Source organism: Micromesistius poutassou (assembly GCF_964030765.1).
Source record: "Micromesistius poutassou genome assembly, chromosome: 15".
Classification (NCBI taxonomy): Eukaryota; Metazoa; Chordata; class Actinopteri; order Gadiformes; family Gadidae; genus Micromesistius; species Micromesistius poutassou.
In genome coordinates, this window is record NC_140285.1 from 7,290,751 (window position 1) to 7,315,408 (window position 24,658).

Sequence of the window (24,658 nt, forward strand, 5' to 3'; positions counted from 1 at the left end):
GAATAATTACTTTATTTGAGCTTATTCTGTTGAAAACAATCAGTTAAAATCATATGACAATATAGTCTCAAATCTCTTAACATTTAGGGAATGTTTTAATATATTATGCAGAAGCAGTCAGAGGAAGACAGTGGGTTATCCACTTGGGGTTTAAAGTAATCTGGAAATGCAACTTCTTAGAATCTTTTCAAAAGGCACATTTATACCATATAAGGTTTACCAATACTAAAAATGTGCTATTCAGACACAACAGCAATACAATACAATTTTAGTTTGAAAAAAAGAAATTACAATTACGAGAATTAAAAGTCAGAATGAGTCGCCCATGTAAGCAGCATCAATTTGCAAATGTCCTTGATGTTTGCTTTCAACACCACATTTATTCTTACACACTGATTATACTCTAGGAGTGGTTGCAAAGTGCGTGACCTTTGAAATGAATCCCACATACCAAAACGGTTCGGAAATGTCCCTTTGCTCTCCAGCTGTTCAGAACCATCTATTTGTTTATAAGAGCATATACATGTTTATGAATGGATGGTGTCAAATTCTTACACTCAGATGGGGATATATATAATCAAGAGGTTTCTTTTGAAATATATATGATTTGCATTTAGGGACAGTAGTCTTTCCAACGTTATGGGCAGCAGACATGTGACATTCTGTGATAGTAAAATACTTTTTGGTTATTATGCTGATGCATGTCAACCAGTCCTATAACTCAGAATGAGTACAAATTGTAAATTACAGTAATGATTAGAGTATTAAGGGTCCTGGCAGCACACAGTATGATTTAATGGCATGCAGAGATGAAAACATTTATATCTCAGGAATCAACTTTTAGCCATTGTTTGGCATGGTGCATATATCCAGAGTAAATACACAAATTAACAACAACACAATGGTTTGATCTTGCAATTGCAATTAAATTAACACACATAGATGACAGCATGCAAGCAGGCTTTTTAACATGTGACGAACATTTAATGTTATATAATATGTTTTTTTTCCCTAATTGCATCTAACAGTGTCTTATATTGCTAATATGCAGTTACATTCAGAAAGTGAAATTAATCATGAATTTTGCAAAACCTAAAATAACAAAATAACATTTGAAATACTTTTTCTTAATCCCAGGCCATCAGGTAGTCCCGTCAATACCTGTGAACATGATTAATTTTTATCAGAAAAATATTAAAAATTGTATTATATTGATCTTAATTATTGGCAACCACACAATGGTACCTGTAATAGTTGGGTTTGAAGGGGCCATTTTTGTTGAGGCCCATGTACTTTGCCTGCTCGTCTGACAACTCAGTCAGGTGGGCATCAAAGTTAGGTAGGTGCAGGCTGGCTACATACTCATCTAGAAGAAAATCGTCTATTATTCCATTACGTTCATGCAGCTTGACTTCCAACATTGTTGATGTTTGAACACTAGGTGGCAGCGGTGAGCTTCAATCAGATATGTGTGGCCAAAGTGACCTCACACAAAGATGATTTATAGCAGTGTGCGAAATACGGGGGGGTCCGGGGGGCCCCCTCGATTAACCCACCCCCTGAAAGCCGGGGGTTTCATATTTCGTCCAAAATATATATATATATATTTTTTTTTTATTATTGTCACTAATGGTAATTTAAATGTGTTTAAGCTCACCATGTCCAGTATTCAGAATTTTTAACATTTAGTCACAAATATGTTCTATTTTTTGCCAAGCGGAGCCAGCCAGTCCTGTGCGCGTATGCAAATTAGCCATGTGCGCCAAACAGAAGAAGGGCCCTATCTTGCGCCCGGCGCAATTGACTTTCTACACCGACGCATGTCAGGCACCACTACACTTGCGCCTGGAGAGGCGTGTCGGTGAAAAGCAGGGGCGTGTTCCGGCGCAAATGATACTTGGTGCTATTTTAGTGATCTAAAAAATGCGCCGATGCAATTGCGCCGCTGACCGAAAAGTACCTGGTCTATAGCGGATAGCGCAGTTGTTGTTGCTATTTTGACGTGCCTTACACACACGTAGGCTATACACAGCACAAACATGCAAACCTGATTTAAATATTATGATGTCAAAGATTATTCATACGTGTGAAACTGCATAGAAATAGCGTGTGGATTGTGGAAACATTTTTTTTCCATATAGGGCTGCATGAATGAACATGAATGAAGTATAGTAGGCTATGCCATGCGTTAAAATAATAATAATAACAATAATACATTCGAGCGAAGTATATTCCAGGCTTCCAAAACAAAATCTATTTTTAGGGTAAATGATTGGTTAAATGATTTGGGAAAGAACAGCTGATACAGCGGTAAGTTGTACTTTTAAATCAAGGCATCTGCAAACACCGTACAGCAAACACATATGTTCTTGACCCAGACATCGTGTACAAGCCCGTTACTTTTAGGATTGATGAGTATTTGATCGTGAGAAAACATCGTTTTACCGCGAGTGAGTGTTTAAAAGAATGAATGAATGCGGGTGATGCTTGGTGCGCGCGTGTGTGTGCGCGCCCATTTGTCTAAACACACGCAAATTAAACACGTAACGCATAATGCAGTCCATGGCTATGTATATTAACAGGGGGACACATGCATATTATGAACACAAGTCGATAACGATAATGTATACAATACTGGTAACAAACGATGTTTGTTAATGTATTGCCGCATATAATTAAATAGACCCCCTATCAGGGGTGCAGATCCGATGTCAGGATTGGGGGGGACACAAAAGTGATTTTTTTTTTTTGCCCGTATGCAACTCATACCATGCCACCATAAATGACAACTTTGTAGAGGCTCGCCATATCATTCAAAAAGTACTGCACAGGGAATTATTTATTGTGCTTACCTTTCTTGTTTATTTGTCCTAAACAGCCAACAGCGAGTATCACTGCTTACTTAACTGTTATATTAGTAAATCATAATTTTAAGGGTCTCGGGCATGTAATGTCTACTCATGTTCTTATCTTTCGCCTCCCTCCAACCCTCCCAGATCCCCAATTCTTCTCACCATCTTCCTTTTCTTCCAGTCTATGGGACTACTAGACCAGAGATGGAATGTGTCAGAAATATAATTTTCAAACATTATTTGTTCCACCATTTCAATCATTTCTTTTTAGATGTGAATCTAAAATGTGAAGAATGTGAAGTCTGAAAATACATTTGTTCAATTTTGAATAATTTAGGGTATTTTTATTGGGGGGGGACAATTCATGTTTTTCAGAAATTGGGGGGGACATGTCCCCCCCATCCCCCCCAGGATCTGCACCCATGAAGTTGTCTTAGCCGCAATTTACATGACGAATCAGTGTTTCTGAAGTTGGAGAAGAAAACGCTATTCCATGTGTTAATTATGCCTATTATTTGGCCATAAACTGAGCCATTTGAAGTTTGAAATTCATGTGGTCATGCATCTGTCTCAGCGGAGACTGCAAACGCGCTGTCAAAATATCAACTCGTCAAGTCAAAATGCGCTGGCTCTTAAAGGGGATGGGAGATGCCACTCTCATTGGTTTATTGCATGTTACGCCCAAAACACACCTACGGGTTTCAGCCCAATCCATTTTAGATTTGCGCCAGGCGCAAAGCTCATTTATCTCGCCGTCATAATAGCAACAGTGTTTTATATTGATAAGTAAGGTGTACAGAGCCCATTTTTGGCATACAGCTTGAATACCTTTCTTGAATGAGAACCTTTATCCTTTCTTTTATCTGTTGCTTTTTGGTCGCAATTGTATGATAAACCAGAAATTGTGCAATAATAGAGGCCGTGCGATAATAGGCGTTAAGTATGCTATAGGCCTACTGCATGAAAAAATTTAGAATGATATTGCGCAACAATCGGGAGATGGGGACCCCCCCCCCCCCGAATATTGAAGGGTATTTCGCACACTGATTTATAGTGAAGGTTAATGAATAATAGTAAACCAGGGATCTTACCCATCTTCTTAGGTAGCAGATACACATCCTGTTTGTACCGTCCCTCTGGAGCATTGAACAGCTCAATCAGAGCCAAGGCCTGCAGGTTCATAGAAACAGATTACATTAAGAAATTGTAATGAAAACATATTTTTTTTGTTTTCGTGGAATTATTAATTTATAATTTGGAATTACTAATCAATAATGAACAGGAGAAAATTCCCATTTCATTTTTACGGCACATTTGTTCTTCCTTCATTTAAATGTGGTTGGATAAGCTCAGGAGCCATATTTGTGTTTTGTAAGCGTAAGAGTATGTTGTATAAAGGAGAGGGGGGTTTAACCAGACACCTGAGTTGTAGCAGTGATGGACAGAACAAAGGTAGGCACTGTGGAACAGCTCAGGTTGAGGAGCCGGCCCTGCAGCGACGAAAAGAGAAACACATGAGAATGGAAGACAAACAAGTGTAGATGTTGACATAGAAACCCATGAGACAAAAGCCTGACATCACAGTTGCAGGGAGTTAAGGGAGTTAAGTCATAAGTAACATCAGATGACCTCACAATGCAAAGAAATTGATTCAAACAACCTGAATCAATTTCTCGACTCAAATAACAATTCTCCCTAGAAATGTTATCAAAACGCATTTTATCTAAGAAATGTCCCACTGAGAATAAAATCAATGTGATCCATTTGCATTTGGCAGACAGAAACTTGACATACTGTTTCATACTGCTGTTTCATCGACCAGTCGGTGAATCAGAAAATGCTAATATGGCTAATAATGCTAATATGGCTCATAAATAGAGAACAGGCTGGAAAATACCAAAGAAACTCTGCATCATCTTTTATCTCCATGCATTGTTTGAAATGTTGTGCAATGCACAAAAACACAGTAAATCGGTACACAAGTTCTATACCTCTGCCAGCAGGACCACTCTCTTGCCGTCAGGCCAGATGATGTGGTCCACCTGAGACCGTACCCTCTCCCAGGTCAGTTCAGGACTGCGCAGGCTTGCCTGTGGACACATACAAAACAACTAACTTACTTCCTGTTATACTGAAAAAGGCATCCGAAAGTAGACACAGAAGCCAAACTGGGCACACACGGGTCCAGGCTAGGGTTTGTATCGACCCGTCGTTACCCACCACGTCAATCTCGGTATTGGAGTGTCCCATATTGCACACGATACAGCCGTTCTTCATCCGGTCTAGCTGCTCCCTGGTAACAACATTCTTGTTGCCTAAATGTAAAGGAAACCAATTGAATTCATGAACATGTGAACAGTGTTGTTAGAACGATTTTCTTGATTTTCTCAAGAAAATCGACTATGGATAGTGAGCAAGGTTAGGGATTCATGGTGAATGGCCATATACTGTATGCCATAAAGCCCTGCTGTTTGAATAAATGGTATTGTTCAATTTTATTGTTATATAGGCTCACTACATAAAGAAACATTTTTTCCGCTGTTGTTTTTGATGTTGGATGAAATTTGACTTGGATTTAATGTAACTGCAACTACATTTGTAAACAGATTATTTTATTTTGGTCAACATACGGTGATGCTAATTTTATAGGATATTTGTTCAGTAAACATTTCCAGGCTTGATGCCTTATGAATGATTGAGAGTAGTATTAGTGTAGCTCAATGGGAGAGCTTACCAGTGCAGGTTATCACCAAGTCCATCTGCCGAATGACCTCATTCAGTTTGACCACTCGGAAGCCATCCATGCTGTGTGGAAACAAAGCAAAAAAAATGAAATACTCTTAATGCTTAAAATAGACATAATTAAAAAACAAAAAACAGCTCCCACCCACTGATGCAGTACCAAGTCAATCATTTCCATGGATGAAAGTACTAAATAAAGGTTATCCATTGATAGCATTGATCTGCGAATAGACAAATGAATGATGTTGAAAGCGTTTGTTACCCACCAGCCCTGCAGAGCACAAATGGGGTCTATCTCTGTTATGCACACGATGGCTCCAAGCGCCTTGAGAGCAGTACAGCACCCTTTTCCCACCTAGAGATCAGGAGGTCAGCACAACACATACACACAGTATGAGTAAGAACAACCACCTACAACGCACGTTCATCTCTGGATGACCTCATTCATACTGCAAGCCTTAATGCTGAATTCCGATTTTCAGCATTACATTTTTATTTTTAAGTTGTGGAGCCAGTTGTGGACGTTTTCACACTGGTAGATTTTTTTTTAAGCGGTACAATCTGTTAAAACAAATGGGTTATAAAAAAAAATACAAAAAACGTAACCACAATATCCCGTGCGATTGCCGTGTGGACAGTGGCTTTCAGATCATTCCGAGTCGACTCGGTTACAGCAAAGCTTTAAGGTAGCCAAAAAGGTTCCTGAAAAACACACTACTTCCATAGTATGAGAATATCCTACAAATAAGGTTGATGAAGTTTTGATGATATTTTATTCCATGACTAGTGCTATTCTCATGAAACCACACAGGGGCTATTGTTGTTGAGGGAGCGCCTGAAAGGATCATTATTAACCGCCATTCAACATTAGTAATACGAACTACTGTGTTCACTCTCCCTCCTCATTGTATTCAGCAACTGACTATTGTCAATCTAGAGTGATGTCAGCGTCGCGTGAATTACAATATGAAAGTTCACACAGAGTTTGGATTGTAAAACATCTGACCTGTATCTGATTTAGGACCACGTACGAAAATCAGAATTGAAACCAGATTCTATGTGATTTGACTGTTCTGAAATAATTGCATATGAAGAATCAGACCTGCGAAGAAATCAGAATTGGGCCACTTTTGCTTGCAGTGTGAACAAGGCCAATTTGTTCCAATGGAGTGTGACTCACCTCCCCGTAACCGCACACAACGACCTGCTTGCCTCCAAACATTACGTCAGTGGTTCTCTTCAATCTAGCCAAAGTAAAAAGTATTAAGGGAGCACATGCACAAACACACGCAAGCTATATGATTCATCAGTGGTTACATTTGATTTATGCGTTAAACAGCACATTCTCTCTGGCTCACCCATCTAGGATGGATTCACGGCAACAGTAGAGGTTGTCAAACTTCTGCTTGGTAACAGAGTCGTTGACATTCATAGCAGGGACGCACAGCTTGCCTGCTTTCGATAACTGGTACAATCTGGAAAGACAGGGTGGTGTGAGCCAAATGGCCACACATGCGGTTTGTGACATCATACTTTTTGTCACCGAATAATAAGTCCTATTGAGAGTTGATAATCAGCAGATGTTGCAGACTAGCACCCTGAAATCTCCATAATGAGTTTCCAGTCGGACCAGGCCGGAGCCTAGTTTACAATTCATTGTGAACTGTGGAATTATTGGCTCAGGCAGTGCCTTTCAATAATCATAATTATTTCTCACATGCTCGACCCAGTTAGCCATATCTCCCACCTCTACCAACCCCCTCTCCAACTATATCGATTTAACTTTCAGCTGTTGTTAGAATGACTGGATGATTCATCTGCTTGTTCATTCAGTTTGTTTTCCCTGTTTTCCCCATCTAAATAGGATCTAAGTTCTTCATAAGTGGAGCAAAGGGAAGGCCAATCTGACCTGTGCACCCCTGTTACACTCTCCTCCACGATGCCACGGGCCTTCTTAAACACGCTGGGGTACTTCTTATAGACCCAGTGGGTGAGGTCTCCCCCGTCATCCAGAATCTGGGGCATGAGCACAAAGCAAAGGGACAGTGTTGGAACGCTGAACGACCACAACAAAGAGTCCGTCCGCGTGGTCTCCTAGAGACACGCACCATGTTGGCCTGCCAGCCCTCTGTGTTGACACAGCGATCGATGCACCACCAGAAGTCGTCCTCCGACTCCCCTTTCCAGGCAAATACAGACACCCCTAGGACATGACAGAGAGAGAGCGACATCAACAGAGAGAAAGAGATAGGGACATGCACCACTTTAGATATGCAACTCAACAGTACTGAGCAAAAAACCAGAGGCAGGTGGTCAATGTTTTGCTCTGGGTCATTTTATGCAAACAGCTGCTTGTCTGCAACGCAGATAATAAATTAGAAAATAAACGCTGTTTGCTCAGTCTTCTGCAAGTGAACACTGGATAGCATTTGAGAAATTGCCTTTTTGTGTTCTCATGTGGATACAGAAAAGGAGAGACAGAAAGAGAGAGAGAGAGAATAGGGTCAGCCTGGCTGTGTACAGAACTGGTCCATTAGCCGTGGCTGTGTGGACAACATTTATCGCCTCACCACTCTCAGCCAAAGCCGCCGCCACCTCGTTTTGAGTGGAGTAGATATTACAAGCCGTCCAGCGACATTGGGCGCCCAGGGCGACCAAGGTCTCAATCAGAACCTAACACAGAACACATAAAAGCACAACTGATACCGGTGGTCAGGCATAATGTGACCAAAGTCCCAAAGACAATGCAGGAAACAGCGAATGGGGGTACGTACTGCAGTCTGTGCAGTTATATGGGTGCAGCCTACGATCTTGGCCCCGGCCAATGGCTTTTCACCCTGGGCTCTCTTCCTCAGGGAGATCAGGGCAGACATATCTGTAAAGCAGACGAGAGGAGACGGGTGAAGTGCGAGTTCAAATTGATGATGAACAACAGCGTGAAATAAACAGATCATATGAGAGGTTTGAATTGGTACTAGCTTGTTCTGTATGAGAGGTCTGAACGTAAAAAGAGCTTGTTCTAGATGAAGGGTGTGCTGTGAACAACAGAAAAAAATCAGGTTGGTTGAAGTACAACGACCTCCACAGCTGTGGGGTGCAAGCATATTACTCAGAACAGCACTCGTGTGCTACTTGTGCTGGCTCATCACTCACCCAGGCTCTGGGGAGAGCACAGTGGATGTAGGCGGAATAAAATAGGACTGTTAGAGATGCAGAGGTAAAGTAAAAACCAAGCCAGCCCATATTATATGGTGCTGGCCTGAGAAGAAAAGCTTGGATAGGAATTGTGGATCCAGACAATGAGACGTCTGAGAACTCTGGAAAACTGGAGATTCCCTCTGTTCTGATTATATTGAACCTGCATTCTCACACTGGGGTTCATGGATCCATAGGGATTCAGAGATTCACCATTGAGCAAACAGCATGGCCTCTCTAGTCAACACCACATCCCGGTGGAGCTCTGACACACACTCTGTTCAATGCTTCCTCTCTGAATGAATATCTCAGCTGTTACCTTGTTCTGCGATCTCAATCTCGCGTCGGCCAAACTCGGCCTGTTTGATGTTCTTGACACAGAAGTCGCTGCTACCATGGGTGTTGGCCTGAGTCTTTTCCCGGGGTGAGGTCTCATCATCGGAGCTGTCAGAGTAGGAGGCAGCTGGGGAAACGGGGGCACAGAAAAGGTCAGCATAATACTCTGTACAAAGGAGGTACTTATGAAACCAATGCCTGAGATGGAACGCAGGTGTGTGTGCACGCGTGCGTGTGTATGTGAGGGGTATTATTTCGTATTATTTCATTTGTCATAGAAACAAGAATGAACATGTATAGGCTACCTGGAATCACAACTGGAAATATGATATTGGAGAAAATGCAGCCAGCTTGCTAATCATGAATACCCTCCCCACACACACATTTCTGCAGTACCTGAGCTGTAGCTGTCAGTGGAGGACTGGGAGATGGACCGAGACAGAGAGCGCCGGCCGGCCTTGGTGGGGTACTTGCTGAACTCCTGCTTGTCCTCTGTGTTGGCAAACTGGATCTGCAGAACACAAAAGTATCAGGTTAATGCTGGAGCACGCACACACAATAATCACTTAGTAATCAACTTTCAACTGTCTGTAAAGGGTATCCAGGGTCCTCCCCAAAGTATGTTATAGGAGCGCCGCTGCACATTCTTCCCCAAGCAAAGCAAAACTACAATATCATACAATTAAGTTAGTTCTGTGCAGGTATGAGGTATGATTCATTGTTGGTCAGAGTCAGACTTTGCGACTGCCAAGCCAGTCAGATAGCATTGTACAGTAGAAAAGAACAACACACTTATCTAAGTATGCCAGGGAGGCCTCCCTAAATTATTTCTGCTAGGTTTAACAGTTATCACATTAATTAATAACATATCAAACACATGGATTAATCATAGGTGGGTCACGCAAAGTGCCTATTTTTAGACACACTGTTACTCTGCTCTGATGTAGTGCAAAGAGGCCTCAGCAGATGGAATACCGAGTTAAAGTTGCAATACATCACATTTCAACTAACGCATAGCTAAAAGCTATGAAAGCTATGACATGTGTAATCAACAAAGGTCGATAATGATTTTTAATAATGTTATTCTATAAAATAACATAAAAGTCGCCAGATCACTTCATGCGCTCATACATATATAAGCACAATCGCAAAATATATATATGCATAAATATAAGTGGTGCTGTCAAGCGAGGGGAGAGGTCCCCTGAATGCTGCGACCACATGGATTCAGGCAGACAGCAGACGGACAACACCTTCTGGACGGCAAGGGAATAGGAACAAACAGGCGGAATGTCGGGATGGCAAAACAAAACTCACATGAGGATATGCTTTTGTTTACAAAGCATGGAATAAATTCTATCAAATACAATTATCATATAATTCCGGGTGCAAAAGATTAGCTGTCTATCGCATGTGAAAGCAGCATAAGCCATAAGCCATGGATAGAAAAATCTTTAGCCAAATAATCACAGACTCACTACAGGAAAATCGCATTGGCTATTTGAAGTATAAATGTTAAAAAATAAAAACAATCTACAAATGGGGGGCTGAAGATCCAACATATTATTTAACTATTTACAAGATCAAACCAACTATTTACATAGGCCTATTTCCAAGCTATTGGAAGACCCAGATACAGATATCCAAATAGAAGAGTAAAGGGAGATGCTCAAACAAGCTATTTTCATACATAAAGGGGATTCAGGTCAAATATTATTCTATACTGTTCATGCATTATATAAACATGAAAGCTATGGCATTTATACTATTCTGAACCACTTTCATTTGCTTGCACACTGCACCTTTGTCTATGTCAACCGAAGCTATCAAATTGCCAGCCAAGACGTTATAAATAGATAAAACAAAATACAGTTTTCTGGGTAAAGAAAGGTAGGGTAATGGTTTAGTAAAGCCCTATGCCAGCAACATTAGAAAGCAAATTGGGTTTAATGGTTACATGGCTATCTTACAAGACAGTGGCCAGCGTACAATTAGCCGTATTTAAAGCTCTGTGTGCTAGAATAAGCCGTGAGATCGGACAAATCCATGCCAGGACACTCTGAGCCAGGACCATTCTCGCTAGCAGTAGACAGTCAGTTGTCACCATTGGAGAGATTAGGTAGAGTTAGCCAGATGTCCTGTCAGACCCTCTAAACCAGGTCAATGAGGGAAACAAGCCTGTCAATGTGTTAGACTTGAGAAAGAAATTAGGGGACTTAATGATGCCACATGCAGGCAGATACCCTGAAGAATTACATTTTCTTCAGACCAAAAACATAATCTATGCCACATAAATAGATCAATGCTACGTATTTGTTTTAATTTAAGGCCATGATGATGAAATAAAGTGAAATGATAATTTTCACTTGAAAGTGACTACTGAAACTATTATATCATCTCTGCCAAGTTCATCGTATTTGAGTGTGTTCAACCCATAGAGACCATAGTTGTAATACATTAAATGGGCATTAGAAGTAGATTTGCTGTATTGTTCACTGACCTTAACAAATATTTTGTCAGTATCGGACATAGTTCCCAAATAATATTCTTAAAATTAAGTCTTATTTTTAATTGGTGAATTGCAAGATTAAAAGAGGATTAATAATTTGTATTTAACATACATTTCCAGCCTTAAGATGTAGAATGTTTCCCCTGTAAAGGCACAACATGAGATGTCATGTCATGCTACAATGTCATGTAGCATGACATGTCTTCTTGTGATGTTTACGATATCGATAAAATGTGTTTGGACTGAAAACAAATGTGCAGCGCTCCAAAGTTGACACAACACACAGTTGTCAGATTCCAAAGAGGGGAATGTCTTGCCAACAATTAAGACGCACGCTAGGTAGGTAATTTGATTTACTTTGACAAATACATATATTATATCTGTATGTTCTGTCAATATCGTGCTATATGTCAATTAACAGAATTGTTGTACTTACATGCAGTACTTAAGATTGTTCTACTTTTAATCCCAAATAATACCCTAAAATCATAATTTTGCTAAGGCTATACGAATATTTGTGTAATACAGACAATAACTTCAAAGACCATGATTAACCATAATTATCAATAGTTATCTTAGTTTTCATTGCCATAATCTTATAACAGAATATATCATTCCTTGAATGCATTTGAAGGAAATGAATTTCCCTGCAATAACGGAAATTCATAGAGAACTTACAATTTTACACTTAAAAATGATCCAAATGTCATGATCAGGCGAAAAACATGTCATAATATTTGGTTGAAAGATTAATTTTTGTATTCCGTGTCTGGGTCTCCATCTCTCATTATACTCATCCAAAGATAATTGTACTGTGGGAGAGAGACCCTGTGGAGCGTATATATTCACTGAAGGAACTCAAGAAGCCTGGGAGGCAGAGTGGACTACGGTGATCTCTGTGTGGTGCTGTTTTGGTTTGCGGTGTGCAATGTCTCCTCATACCTTGTGGAAAACTACTTTCTGTTTACTTTGAATCCATTTGCTCTCTTGGGGATAAAAGATGAGGTTCTATAGCTAAGTGTTTGTGTTTCAGTGTCAGTACTGCATGTGAATGTAACTAAAGGACTGTTATCCTACTACTCCAGCAGTTAACTGTATTTTAATGGGAGAGCAAAGCTTGTTGATTTTATGAACAATTCACCAGTTAATTGTTTAAAATTGAGGTGTTGAATTGTGTGACCTCTTGGAAAGTGGAACTTCTAAATGGAACTTCTAAATTTGCTCTATAGAGGAAGGAATCATTTGGCCTCGTACAGTTTGGTTTGGACACATTAAATCAAATGATCACAAACAGATCAGACTCATTCCTGACAATAGACAAAACAACAGACTATATATATATATATATATATATATACAACTTCCAGAGAAGAGGCATTACTTCCAGACTCACCCGCTCCCTGCCGTGTGCATGTCTGTGTGCCATGACTTCTGATTGAGTCGGTGGTTTTTCTCCTGTGTCCATGTATGCGTCTCCCTGAGCCTATGGTCTTTTTTTATGGTGGAACTCAGTGTTCCTGAGGCTATTATCCCAAAACCCACCCAGCCAGCGCTGGTGGGAGGTTCTTCACGATTGTCATCATTCTAATGGCCAACCTGGAGAGAGAGTGAGAGTGTGGGGGGGGGACAGGCCTGTCTAATCCAGGCTCTCTTTTCCCTCTTTCTGGTTTGACCGTCTCATCATGTAACTCTCTGGGCCACTGGGGTCATAGGCTAAGGTTTGGGCTTTCAGGAGACCACAGCGCATGTAGACACACCAAACATCATGCAGATAAAAGAGAGAGACAGTTCATATCCTCTGTCTATTTGTTTCATTTAAACACACACATTCAGACACACACTCACACACACGCCCCCCCCCCCCCCACACACATACACACACACTGATTACGGCGGTTTTCAAAGGGAGCTGAACTTTCAACCTCCTGCTGCATCAACAAGTTACGTGTTCCAACCCATCCTCCATCTAAATACTTAGACAGCCTTCAGCAGCACCACTACTTGTAGGTTTCTGATGGGAACTGTGAGATGCGGAGGCCTTACGATATCTGGGCAAAAAGTGTTGTTAAGCTCAACACAAGCCGGGTGGACACAAAATATAATTAACCTCCCCCAAAACACATTGTGACCTTCACTCTGTGCCGCAACCTTTTTACTGTTTATGTCACTATATCATTAGAAAAATGTTTGTATTCAATGTTAACATCAAGGTAGGGAGGTCATTTCAGCCTTAGCTCAGCAGAAACAATTTGAAAACACTGTATCTAATTTGAAGCGCTGTAAAACTATGCAGATGTGCTTCGGTCCGCAGTTATGCCGACCTTTACCATTGGTAACCATAGGTTACTGTGGATGAGCTTTAGGTATTCTAGGAAAGCATAGATGGTCAAAATAGTACCTTCTTAGAGTCTCTTGGCTCGGTTTCAAATTTCACATTTGACTTTCATATAGATAAATATAGTTGGTTGATAATGAATTATTATTATTCAATTATTATTAATTGCATTTACATAGTGCTTTGCAAATCACTCCAACTCACTTAGTGAGTTTGTAAGATATCATATCCACCTGTAGCACACACATGGGTAGAAAGTAATGTTTACAGGAATAAATAATTGAAGAATGAAGATTCCTCAGTGTCGGTGCGATTCCGTACCATGTCAACAAACGTTGGTTTCTGTATTGCCATATCAGAGGAGTCTTATTGATGTATTAGGGATATACAGTCACAGAGGCCATTCACCTAAAGCTGTTATGAACTGTTGAACTGAAACAGAGAAGGATTCTGCCCACCTAGGTCTGTTTAACGGGGGTGACCTGCAAGGGTGACGAGCTCCATGATACAGATAACTTTCATAGTCAACATTGTCTTTTCTACCTTTTTAATTTTGACCATATTTCTTGGGCTTTTCTATGTTCCTCTTGTGCGATGGAACAGAGGGCACTGTGAGGCACTGGGATCTCACATTTAATTTAATAGGCAAATAGGCAAACGTTTTACATCTGATTCCCTGAGTCTGCAAGTGCGCCTACTTATTCTAACTTGTCAGACTGAGAAGGACAGTTCAGGGAAACGATAAACAATATATATTGGCTTATATTCCTTCACATAACTGCCTCGGTTCTGGTTGAGTAAAAATAACGTGGTCCGCGTGACATCACTTAATAAAACGGCTTCTTTAAAAAAGAAAAAATACAGGAAATTTAACGTCACGTCGGAAGCCTATCTGAGCCGCGATCAAAGTAACGGTTCTGCCGCAGCGCAACGCTGCCATAAGCCAAACAACACCTCTGCTTACACCAAGTGCCCCACACTGAATTAAACTAGGACGCATTACCTGTCTGCCTTTCACTGGCCTTTCATCGTCATATTAATACATTTTGATTTATCTATGTTGAAAACTTTTGAGCACATTTAGTGCAACGCAAATTTCTGCACTGTTTTTCTCCGAAAGGTGTAGGCCTACTTGACATCTAGGATAATCTAATCCAGTCCAATAGAAAAGTTGTGTTTCCTCCTGTGATGTGTGTAGCCTATAGGCCTATGTAGGCTACTAGAGAGAGATCAGTGATCATGGAAAACATGCACGACACCACTGCGCACTACCCGGGACTTACTGTGGCTTCCGAGGGAATAATAGCCTACAAGAGAGCCGTATTCATGTCACACACACAGCAAATGACCCGACATCAAGGCGCTTACCTTCTTGACGGATTTCAGAGTCGGGACCGCAGTGAACGCCGCGGATGGCAGCTCCCCGACGTTCATGTTCATATCGCTGTTCTTGCTCACAGTCAGGGATGAATATTTCTCTGCGACATTCTCGGTTTCTTTCACATATTTCGTCGCCTGTTTGACGTCCGTCATGCCTTCCACCACCGAGTCAGTCATTGCGTTAACGGTGCGAAGCGGTTAAGAGGACGAAATAATATTGTATGATCTCCGATCTGGAGCGAACAGCCTTCCCTAGTAGTCTCCTCCTGGCGTCGGTTTGTAGAAATGTTCAGATGGGATGTGCTTCTGGTGATTCTAGTTTGACCTTCAGCCGAAATTTGTTTAATGAAATGGTGTCGGCCTGTCTCCCAGCGTCATTACTGTACGAGCCGGCAGAATCACATGTTGTCCCTGTTCGCTGTCATCGCCAGACGGCAGTAAACGCGCACAAACGCACACGCACACGCACACACACAGGGGGCGATTTGTCGTTTTAGTGTCATCACCTGAACTAGTGGTCAGTATGTGTGTGTGTGTGTGTGTGTGTGTGTGTGTGTGTGTGTGTGTGTGTGTGTGTGTGTGTGTGTGTGTGTGTGGTATCGTCCAATCAGCATCATCATATTTTTTAAGGCGGTAGATGTAGTGCATTAATTCTATCATTCTGTTACACTGTATTTCTTAATGTTTATGCCTATGCCTTCTACGTTTTTTTATGCCAGGACAACCACAGCGGAACAAAGAACGTTAACCTATATATTTTCAAATGGACGTGAACGTGTATACATGCAACACGGACTTTAGTACTTTAGTATATATGGCCTATATAAATGTATGATATAGGCGTGTTATTGGTGGCGGGGTCAATGTATGTCACCATTCATCAGAACGGGAGGTAAAACAGAGCAAAAGCAAAACTCGGCTTGCCTACGAGTTTCAGTCTGCGACACACAATACAGTTTTCCGTATTGTTCCATTTCCTGTGTATATTCTGTCATAAATTATAAGTTGAGCAAATAACAATGTAATGGCTGAACAATGTATCCTAGCCCATACATTTGATGTTTTATGTTTAGTATATCCGGTCTCACGCATGCATGGTCAAACACATTTAAGGCTTTACATTTTCTATACCTAATACTTTTCACCTCGTCCTGACTTAATGCATTTGGTCCTATGCCTGTGGTAAGCATGAATACTTTAGATACATATAGTAATACTTCACTTCAGAATGTAAAATTTAAGCGAAGACTTTGTTTTTGTAAAAATAGAAGTAGCTCTAGGTCTAGTGAATACGAAACCTTGAGTTATCTGGTATTTGTTTTTATTTTCATTTAAAAAAAGTATCATTAGGGACTGCATAGGATGATAAAGAAAAAAAAGGCTTCTATAATTTAAATAAAAAACACCTATAGGTAACTACATGGATATAATGTGATGAAACATTAATAGTCATAAAAATACATGCCCATACAAAGAATTAGGCACCTTATCAAGTATAACTGATGCACACAAAAAGGAAGAAATTATATACAATATGGTGCTTTTAGATGTTGGTTTCTCATTGTGGACCAAGGTAATTCTTTCCCACAATATGGTTCATACAAATGAAAACTTTACATAAAAAAAGTAGAAATATTCAGGGCAGATGTCATTCCTTCAACTTGTGTTAAAATATGACAAAAATTGAAGTTCTTTCTTTCTTTTACACTTCCTGTACCAGCTTTTAAAAAACAAACAATCAAAACAAACTATGAAAATGTGGGCCTTTGATAAACCAGAGTATGGCTCTGTCGCCTTTACTACCAAAGTAAGCTGGGTCAAGCGCTGGTTGCGGCGTACCTTCACATTTGAATGACGTCTGTATAAATAGCTCCTAGTGTGAGATAACCCCCCACCCCACCCCACCCCCCAGCTGAGAAGCTACTGCTGAGGCTGAGAGGGAGGATGGAGGGTGGACCCCCCCCCACAAACACACTTTAAAGCAGAGGGGCTGACCAGCCTCGTGGGCTCCGGAGGCCCCAGACAGGCCAACTTTCTGGAAGAACATCGGAGAAGTTCGAAGAGAAAATAATAGTGTGGGCAGACAGAGGGGGAGGGCTGAATGGGAAGATGCAGCGGGGTGAGCCGAGTTGTAGTGAGGGCTCTCCCGACGGGGTGGCGATGGTGGTGTTCACACAGAGAGGCGTCGCATTAGCATGCTGGCTACTCTATGACACCCGGATCATCTGGGCCACCGTCTCGTCTGCTGCAGCCTGGGCCGCCTCCTGCTGCTGCTGTGAACGAGACAGAGCGCCGGAAGGGGGGATAGAGGAGAGAGGAGAGAAGAGAGGGAAAAGAGGAGACGGGAGACGGGAGAGAGAGGAGAGGAGAGAGGAGAGGACAGGCAATATATTAAATGGCCACGTATAGGTCTTCTAACCCACACAAAATTGAAATTAAAAAAACAATTAAAGCACAAATGCCCACAGAGAAACGATTTTAAGGATTTAGTTACTCTATTCCCCATGTGGATTCAGTATGAGGAGAGCTGCTCGTACCTGTGCCAGGGCTAACGCCATCTCCTCCTTCTCTTTGGGGGAGAAGAACCGCCCTCCATCTCCCCGCTTCCTCTGCATGGCGTGGCGATGGCGAGACTCGTGCAAGTATTTCTGAGGGCAAACAACAATCCTTTTATTTAGCAGGTCCCTTGGATAAAAACTGACCCGTCGGGAAATTAATATATACGTAATTAAGGAGCAGGTAAACAAGAGTGATGGCTCCGGCTCAAAGATGTCTACAGGTAAGCTGCAGACATCGGGCTTCAAAACCACATCTTTTCGGCTGGGAGTCAGATCTGAAGACTTGGTTAAGCGATGGTTTGCCCACTACTTGCGTGAACAGAGGCTTTACCCATACACAATAGCATCTCCCCTACCCTGCGCTCCTTGGGGATCTTGCCCTCGGCCTCCAGCTTGGCGCGGGCCTGGCGGCGCTTCAGGATGCGGTGGTACTGCTTAGCGTTGACGTACAGGGGCTCCTCTTCCAGCATCTCAGCCCCTGGCAGTGGGATACGCTGCATGGTGGGCACCGTCCCGCCCCCAGGAACCATCTGAGGACAGAGAGGCACAGTGTTTAGAGCAACTGGTTGTAGAGAGACAAAGTCCACAGGAACAGATGGGTAGAGATGCATTACTGTGACATTATGTCAGTGACAAGTAATCAGTGCCGATAAACAATAAACACAGCAGATTTTGAATGTGGTGGTTACAATTGTGGTTTTCATTAGTGCCCTTACACTGGGTTGGGTGTAAATGACTCAATAGGCCAATGTGATGAAACGCAATAGTATTATAACCCGAGAGCCACTTGGTCATTCTGGCATAAGTAAATAGTATGTGATAAATTATTGCCACAATTCTAACCTTTCACAACCATTAACAGAGTGCAACTACTACTAAAATTAAAGTGTCCAAAACCATGTGCTTTTATCGTTATAGTCTTTATCCACCAGCCCCCGCTCCCCGTGTCAGGCCAGGCAGACGATGGGTAAAAAAAGGATCAGATACCTCTGCTGAGGGTCTTACCATGACCATTCCCCCTGTATTCATCATGTTGCCCGAGACAGGCAGGGTGACGGTCACAGTGCCCTGGCCGCTGTTGGTTGTGGTGGTGTTGGCGCCCCCTGCCTGTACGATCTGTGCACCTGCCAGGCTGGAAGCTGGAATAGTGATCATTCCTGCACAGGAGAGCAATGAAGAAGAAGAGTTGGTGCCACCTCTGACCCACAAATTCAGAATGTACGCCTCAAAGATGAGCGGTAATTACATAGGGCAGGCTAGCGTTGTGGCATGTGAGGAAAGTGAGGTGCCTAAGGTGCCTCACCGCTTACCTGCTCCTTAATGACGTGTATCTCAATTGACTCTAAGTAGCACAGGGCCTACGTAAATACAACATTAAAAATATTTAAAAAGTGTCGAACAACAGAACGTTGGGTTTACCCTGCTGCAGGACGGTGCCGTCTGCGTTCACGGGCTGGTAAACGATGGTCTGTCCGTCGGCTGTCTGGGCCACCTGCTGGCCCTGCACGCTGATCTGCTGGCCCTGTGTGACCACATGGGGAGGTTAGAGTCAGCCAGGGGGATAGCCAAGGCTTTGGCATCGACAACATGACCTCCCCTGCCCCCTGGGTTCCCCTCAAAAAAGCCCCACCTGCGTGTAGGAGGGGTGGAGGGTGACTTGGTTCTGGCCTGCGGTGATGGCGGTCTGTGGCTGCTGGATGATGATCTGCTGGGGCTGACCCTGCTGCCCCCCCAGCTGTAGGGTCTGGCCCCCCTGCAGCTGGATCTGCCCCGGCTGCAGCAGTTGGATCTGCACATGCATAGGAGAATGTTCACAATTTTATAACGCAACAATGAGCTGGATCCACACACACGTACAGGAGTATGTTAAAACACAGCTTGAGCTACACATGTACAGGAGGATGTAAACATTAATATGACACATTAACCAGCGGGTTCTATACATGTAAAGGAGGAAAATACAACAACGCTTCCTTTATCCTTCTAAGGATTCTTTATTAAATCACGTTTCACCCTTAACCTTCCTCTCTCCCTGCACCCACACACACACACACACTCCAACAATATATGTTTTGAACACAGTATACAGTTATTTTGATTGAATTATTATTTATAGTAAGCAAATCGTCAACATCTCAGTAAGACAGGCAAATGCCGATTTACAGATATCTCTGCGTATCCCTTTAATTGCATCTCTGAATATCATTATATATACTGTTAGAATTAAAAATAAGTAAAAATGTAAAACACGGTAAATGTTATTAAGCTTAGTTTATTTCTGAAGTTTTGTTTTTTTAGCTTATTGTAAATAATGTTTCTTCTTGAAGTACCGTCTATAATATGGATGGCCTACTTCATCCAACACAAATTGTTCTTTGCAATTATATATGGCATATCTTCTGATCATCTTTCAAGAGATGCTGTGCAGCACAATTAACCAATTTAACACCGCAATTTATAGCCGAGGGACATATGTGAGGTGATAACCATTTAAAGTACTGACCTGTTGCAGTCCCTGGGTTCCAGACACGGGGACTTGCATAATGGTCTGTCCCTGCCCCCCCGACATGGCCTGTACCATTATTGGTTGCCCCGATGACGTAATGAGCTGCCCTCCACTCACTTGCACCATGAGTGGCTGGCCTTGAACCTACACAGATAGAGGCAGTAGATGTTAAGGGATATCAAAGGCGACTAGCTAGCGAAACACTATGTGATCACTCAGGTCTAGTACCCAACTCACATTGCTGGTAAAATAATTTCAACATTTCTTGTGATTTCAGCTGGCTTGGTATAAAAAAGCGGGGGGTTCACACAACGACAACTGGGTGAACCGGCATTCACTTTACAATGAAACTGAAAAATAACTTGACATGAGATGAGTCCGGTTGGACAGCCTGTGAATGATTATGAAACAAGTACAAACACACACAAATACATTACAATATCATGTGTATTCACTATGGAAACCCGAAGACTGTTAGGTCTTTCATAAACTCTTAATGAAACATGGAATAAGAGCCCTGCTTCAAAATGGCGGCGTCCTCGTCACAATGGGGCATGTTTGGCTTCTGACTTCTTCTGTTCTTTGTTTTTAAAGAGCAGGAGAAAGAGGAGACTGGAGTGAAATGCAGAAGACTTATTTTTCACAGCCATTTGCAAAGAAGCCTGAGGCAGAGCCCGACACAACATGTGTGACATGCTGCACTAAGTCCACAACATGCAGCCTGAGAAGCTACTGTGCATGCTAGGGGAGTGGGTGACCTAACAACCAAAGAGTGCTAAATGGGTCATGGAGCCATGGCCTGGGACGTAGCATGCAGACTTGAAGAGTGGAACACTGGTTGTGATACGGTGACACAGGGCGGCGGTCCCACCACTACCTGGAGTGTCTGCACCTGCTGGCCTGAGGCCGTCACCACTGGTGCGTCGGTTTGAAGCTGCACAGCCGTCACCGTACCCTGCGCCTGGAGTCAAGGCAGGAGAGCTAGTCTCTGGCAACAAACTCAAATCTACCAGCAGTATATGTTAAAGCGGATGTGGGGGGTATATACGTTGTTGTCGTGATCAGTTGAATCCTCCTGTGCTCAGTTCCAACTGTACTTCCCAGAGCAGAACATATAAATGCTGTACCTAAGCAATCATTGTGACGTTCCTTGTTACTTTTTCTCAACTCTATGCTTACCTGTTGGATCTGTCCATTGCTGGTCTGCACGACTATCTGCTCCCCAGTTGTGGTGGTGGCAGTGGTGTACTGCTCCATGGCTACTTAACGTCAGTCCTAATCAAAGAAAATAATATATAGAATGCATAGGGTCAAGTCTGTAAGCAATCTTTGGCCAACTGTGAACTAGTGTCACACAAACATGCGTTACCCAGTCCACCTTTGTTGGATCGCGGATCCATATACAATATGTACACAAGATGGTTTTGTGCTTTATTTCCAAGGAGAGATATTAAATAGCGGTAATGTTGGATTAGATGGGTCGTCTCGTTGTGCTATATGGGGGGCGTTGTTGGTGTGTGGTCAGTCATTTTCGTGAACCCGCCAGGCTAGCCCAAGTTAAACAATGCAGCTTGTGGCGTATTATTAATAGCTTGATGCATGGACAAGTTGACGGTAATCATTAGGTGATATGTACCCAACATAAACGACGTCTCCTGCCCCTCACGCCGGGCCGTGGTGCAGCCAGCGTTTAACGCGTTATCAGCCATCTAAACCATTCCTTTGTTTGAATTTAGCTAGCTTGCTTAAGCATGGCAATCATATTTACACAACAACAGCCAAGGAAGGGCAGACGGGTCTGTGGTCGTATTCTATTGTGATTAGTTTCGACCGCAATCATTGTGCCTTTCGATTTAGGCATTTTGTAGAATTAGTAATTTGGTTGGTCCATGACAAACCAATCCGTGTTGACAACTACCAATGCCTTCAATCGGGTCTCCCTTACCGTATCTTCGCTGTCCGGTGTCCCTCTGATTGGCCCGAGTACAGCTCTCTGAAGCCCAATCACCAAAGTGAGCGAACAAAATGGCGCAAATGAAACAACAGCAGCGTGGAGGAGGTGGGGGCAGTGTGGGGGAGGGGCCGTTCAAATCATCCCTCCAGAACTACACCAGCAGTTCTCTGAAACAGCCACCAGATGGCAGAAATTGTACATTACAACCCATAAGCGGTCATAAGCGGTAATAACTCAGAGATTGAATTTATTACATCTGGGTAGAAAACGAGAAATACACACATCCCAAATAAATATTGATCTGATTTAGATACATTTTATATATCTGATTCCGCTTTCCAGTATGCGATGGAGACCAGGCAAACCACATCCCCTCCCTCCCAGCAGATGGCAGTGTTTTTTATTCAATACCAAAGCATTACATTTGACCCTGATTATTTGCGGAAGCTTTGGTGTAAAGGAAAGATACCCACGAGTTCAAATGATTAAACATATTTTCAATGTTAAACATCAATAAGTAACATTATTGTCCACCAAACGTAATCCTTCAGCGTGTCAAGGTTAGTTTATTTTAACGGCATCTGCCTGTTAACTCCATCCGGCTTGTTTATTTACCCTGTAGTGAAAACTAATCAAAACATTACCCATCGTATCTTCAGAGGTGTGTTGGTCATGCCCGCCGGTGTCGTCTCGCTGGTCTCCCGGCTATGCGCGCTGTCGCTGAAGTCCACCGTCTCCACGAAGAACTGTCGGTTTGCCAGTAGAGATGTCAAAGCATGGACAACACATAACTTTGCACAGAGAGTTCCTGGTAGAAGACAAGCCCAGGACCAAAATACGTTAAATGAAGATGGCACCCTGGTGGATGTAGAGGACAAACTAGATGCGTTACTCAGGTAAGCAGTAGAGCCAATCCCCCATGTTCCATATCCAATATAAATCCTGCTTATTAGCAAACTCACAATATATGGTTTGTCACATGTTTCCAGAGAGGAAAGGAAGAGGAAGATGGCTGTAAAGTTTTCCAAGATCAAGAGACGGATGACCCCCTCAGGGGCCCCAAAACGCAGGCTGAGCTGGGACACCATCGAGCAGATCCGGTGAAAACAACCTCTGCCTTCTAATGAGTAAAAAAGATTCCTGTATCCAACACAGTGGGAACCCACAATGTGTATACTAGTATGACCATCTCCTCTGTGTCCAATAACACCCTCTGTTCTCATTGGCTCGTTAGGTACTTGCGGCAAGAGCGACCAGAGGAGTGGACAGTGGAGCGTCTGGCCGAGGGCTTCGGCGTACCACCAGATGACATCCTCAGGGTCTTAAAGAGCAAGTTTAACCCCACCGCCCCACGGAAGGTCAAGCAAGACGCTTCGGTGATGGCCAGGCTCGGCCAGCAGACGGCTCGGCTACCGGCTGGTGGAGCGCCACAGAGTAGCCTGCTGCAGTTGCCTGCTCAGAACACACCCGCCATGTTGGGGGCTGGGGACGGCACCAGTGGTCCCGTCGGCACTCTGGTGCCCTCAGCCAATCGGATGCTGCTGACACCCAGAGTAGAAGAAGGAAGAGGAGGGGGAGAACTCTCTGGAACCCCCCCAGGCGGTGGTCATGCTTCTCTGGCCACTCGGCCTAAACCGCTGTCCCTCACGACGGTGGTGGAGATCAGTAGACTCACTCCTGCCCCTTCAATATCAGAAGAAGAGCACCGTGGTGCTCCAGCGGTGGACGGTGGTGAGGAGGAGGAGGAGAGGTGGGATGGAGAAGTGTTGACTGAGAGTGAACTGGAGGAGCTGATGCTCACGACCAAGCCCTCCTCTGCAGTGAAAGTCGGTAAAGATTTCTTTGACACAGATGGTGCCTTTTTGTACAGGATTTAGGTGATTCAATTATTTAAGTTATTTGCTTTTCCTTTTAAAATTATATCGGATACTGTGATCGATTATTTCCAGCGCAATATCATATATTAACAGTTTCCCTCCTAAAGATGCACCATACATGGTTTAATTGAAAAGTATGTATTAAGTGTTATCATGCAATGTATCTATTCTACACAACTGTTTATTTTAACTTTAAGTACAGCTGACTAGTGAAACAGCACTAGGGTTCTCACCACACAGTTGAGCTGACTCAGGACTTCCTCTAAACATAATCGTAATATCACGTTTCATAAGATTGTGTCCTGTGACCAACCACTATCTGTCCCTTCTATTTGCCAGTTCCACAAATAAACATTTTGCGTATTTATTTTCCCAAGTTTGTACTTTTATTTGTTTTCTACAAGGGTATTTCCT

The 24,658-nt window shown here is 42.7% G+C and overlaps 3 protein-coding genes across 5 annotated transcripts; 1 reads left to right on the forward strand and 2 right to left on the reverse strand.

Moving 5' to 3' along the window:
* Positions 1–127: 127 nt before the first annotated feature.
* On the reverse strand, positions 128–15,715 carry ahcyl1 (adenosylhomocysteinase-like 1). Its single transcript, XM_084479223.1, has 17 exons — positions 15,338–15,715; positions 9,522–9,636; positions 9,109–9,252; positions 8,369–8,469; positions 8,165–8,267; positions 7,703–7,797; positions 7,504–7,610; positions 6,953–7,069; positions 6,775–6,838; positions 5,861–5,949; positions 5,587–5,657; positions 5,073–5,167; positions 4,844–4,942; positions 4,274–4,342; positions 3,944–4,022; positions 1,246–1,366; positions 128–1,161 (listed from the first exon to the last, which is right to left on the reverse strand). Exons 1-17 carry the CDS (start codon positions 15,524–15,526, stop codon positions 1,155–1,157), a joined length of 1,665 nt encoding a protein of 554 aa, XP_084335349.1. The 5' UTR covers positions 15,527–15,715; the 3' UTR covers positions 128–1,154.
* Positions 15,716–16,663: 948 nt separating this feature from the next.
* nfyal (nuclear transcription factor Y, alpha, like) lies at positions 16,664–22,440 on the reverse strand. Of its 2 annotated transcripts, XM_084480380.1 has the most exons (10): positions 22,359–22,440; positions 21,593–21,688; positions 21,291–21,374; positions 20,411–20,557; positions 19,538–19,696; positions 19,327–19,429; positions 18,913–19,064; positions 18,264–18,437; positions 17,887–17,997; positions 16,664–17,622 (listed from the first exon to the last, which is right to left on the reverse strand). In XM_084480380.1, the coding sequence occupies exons 2-10, from the start codon at positions 21,668–21,670 to the stop codon at positions 17,557–17,559; spliced, it is 1,074 nt and encodes a 357-aa protein (XP_084336506.1). In that variant the 5' UTR covers positions 21,671–21,688; positions 22,359–22,440; the 3' UTR covers positions 16,664–17,556. The 2 variants fall into 2 exon arrangements, with proteins under 2 accessions (XP_084336506.1, XP_084336507.1); XM_084480381.1 differs by lacking the exon at positions 21,291–21,374.
* Positions 22,441–22,810: 370 nt separating this feature from the next.
* On the forward strand, positions 22,811–24,533 carry ngrn (neugrin, neurite outgrowth associated). Of its 2 annotated transcripts, XM_084479262.1 has the most exons (4): positions 22,811–22,927; positions 23,027–23,263; positions 23,357–23,467; positions 23,602–24,533. In XM_084479262.1, exons 2-4 carry the CDS (start codon positions 23,040–23,042, stop codon positions 24,242–24,244), a joined length of 978 nt encoding a protein of 325 aa, XP_084335388.1. In that variant the 5' UTR covers positions 22,811–22,927; positions 23,027–23,039; the 3' UTR covers positions 24,245–24,533. The 2 variants fall into 2 exon arrangements, with proteins under 2 accessions (XP_084335388.1, XP_084335389.1); XM_084479263.1 differs by lacking the exon at positions 22,811–22,927 and having other exon boundaries at positions 22,944–23,263.
* Positions 24,534–24,658: the final 125 nt, after the last annotated feature.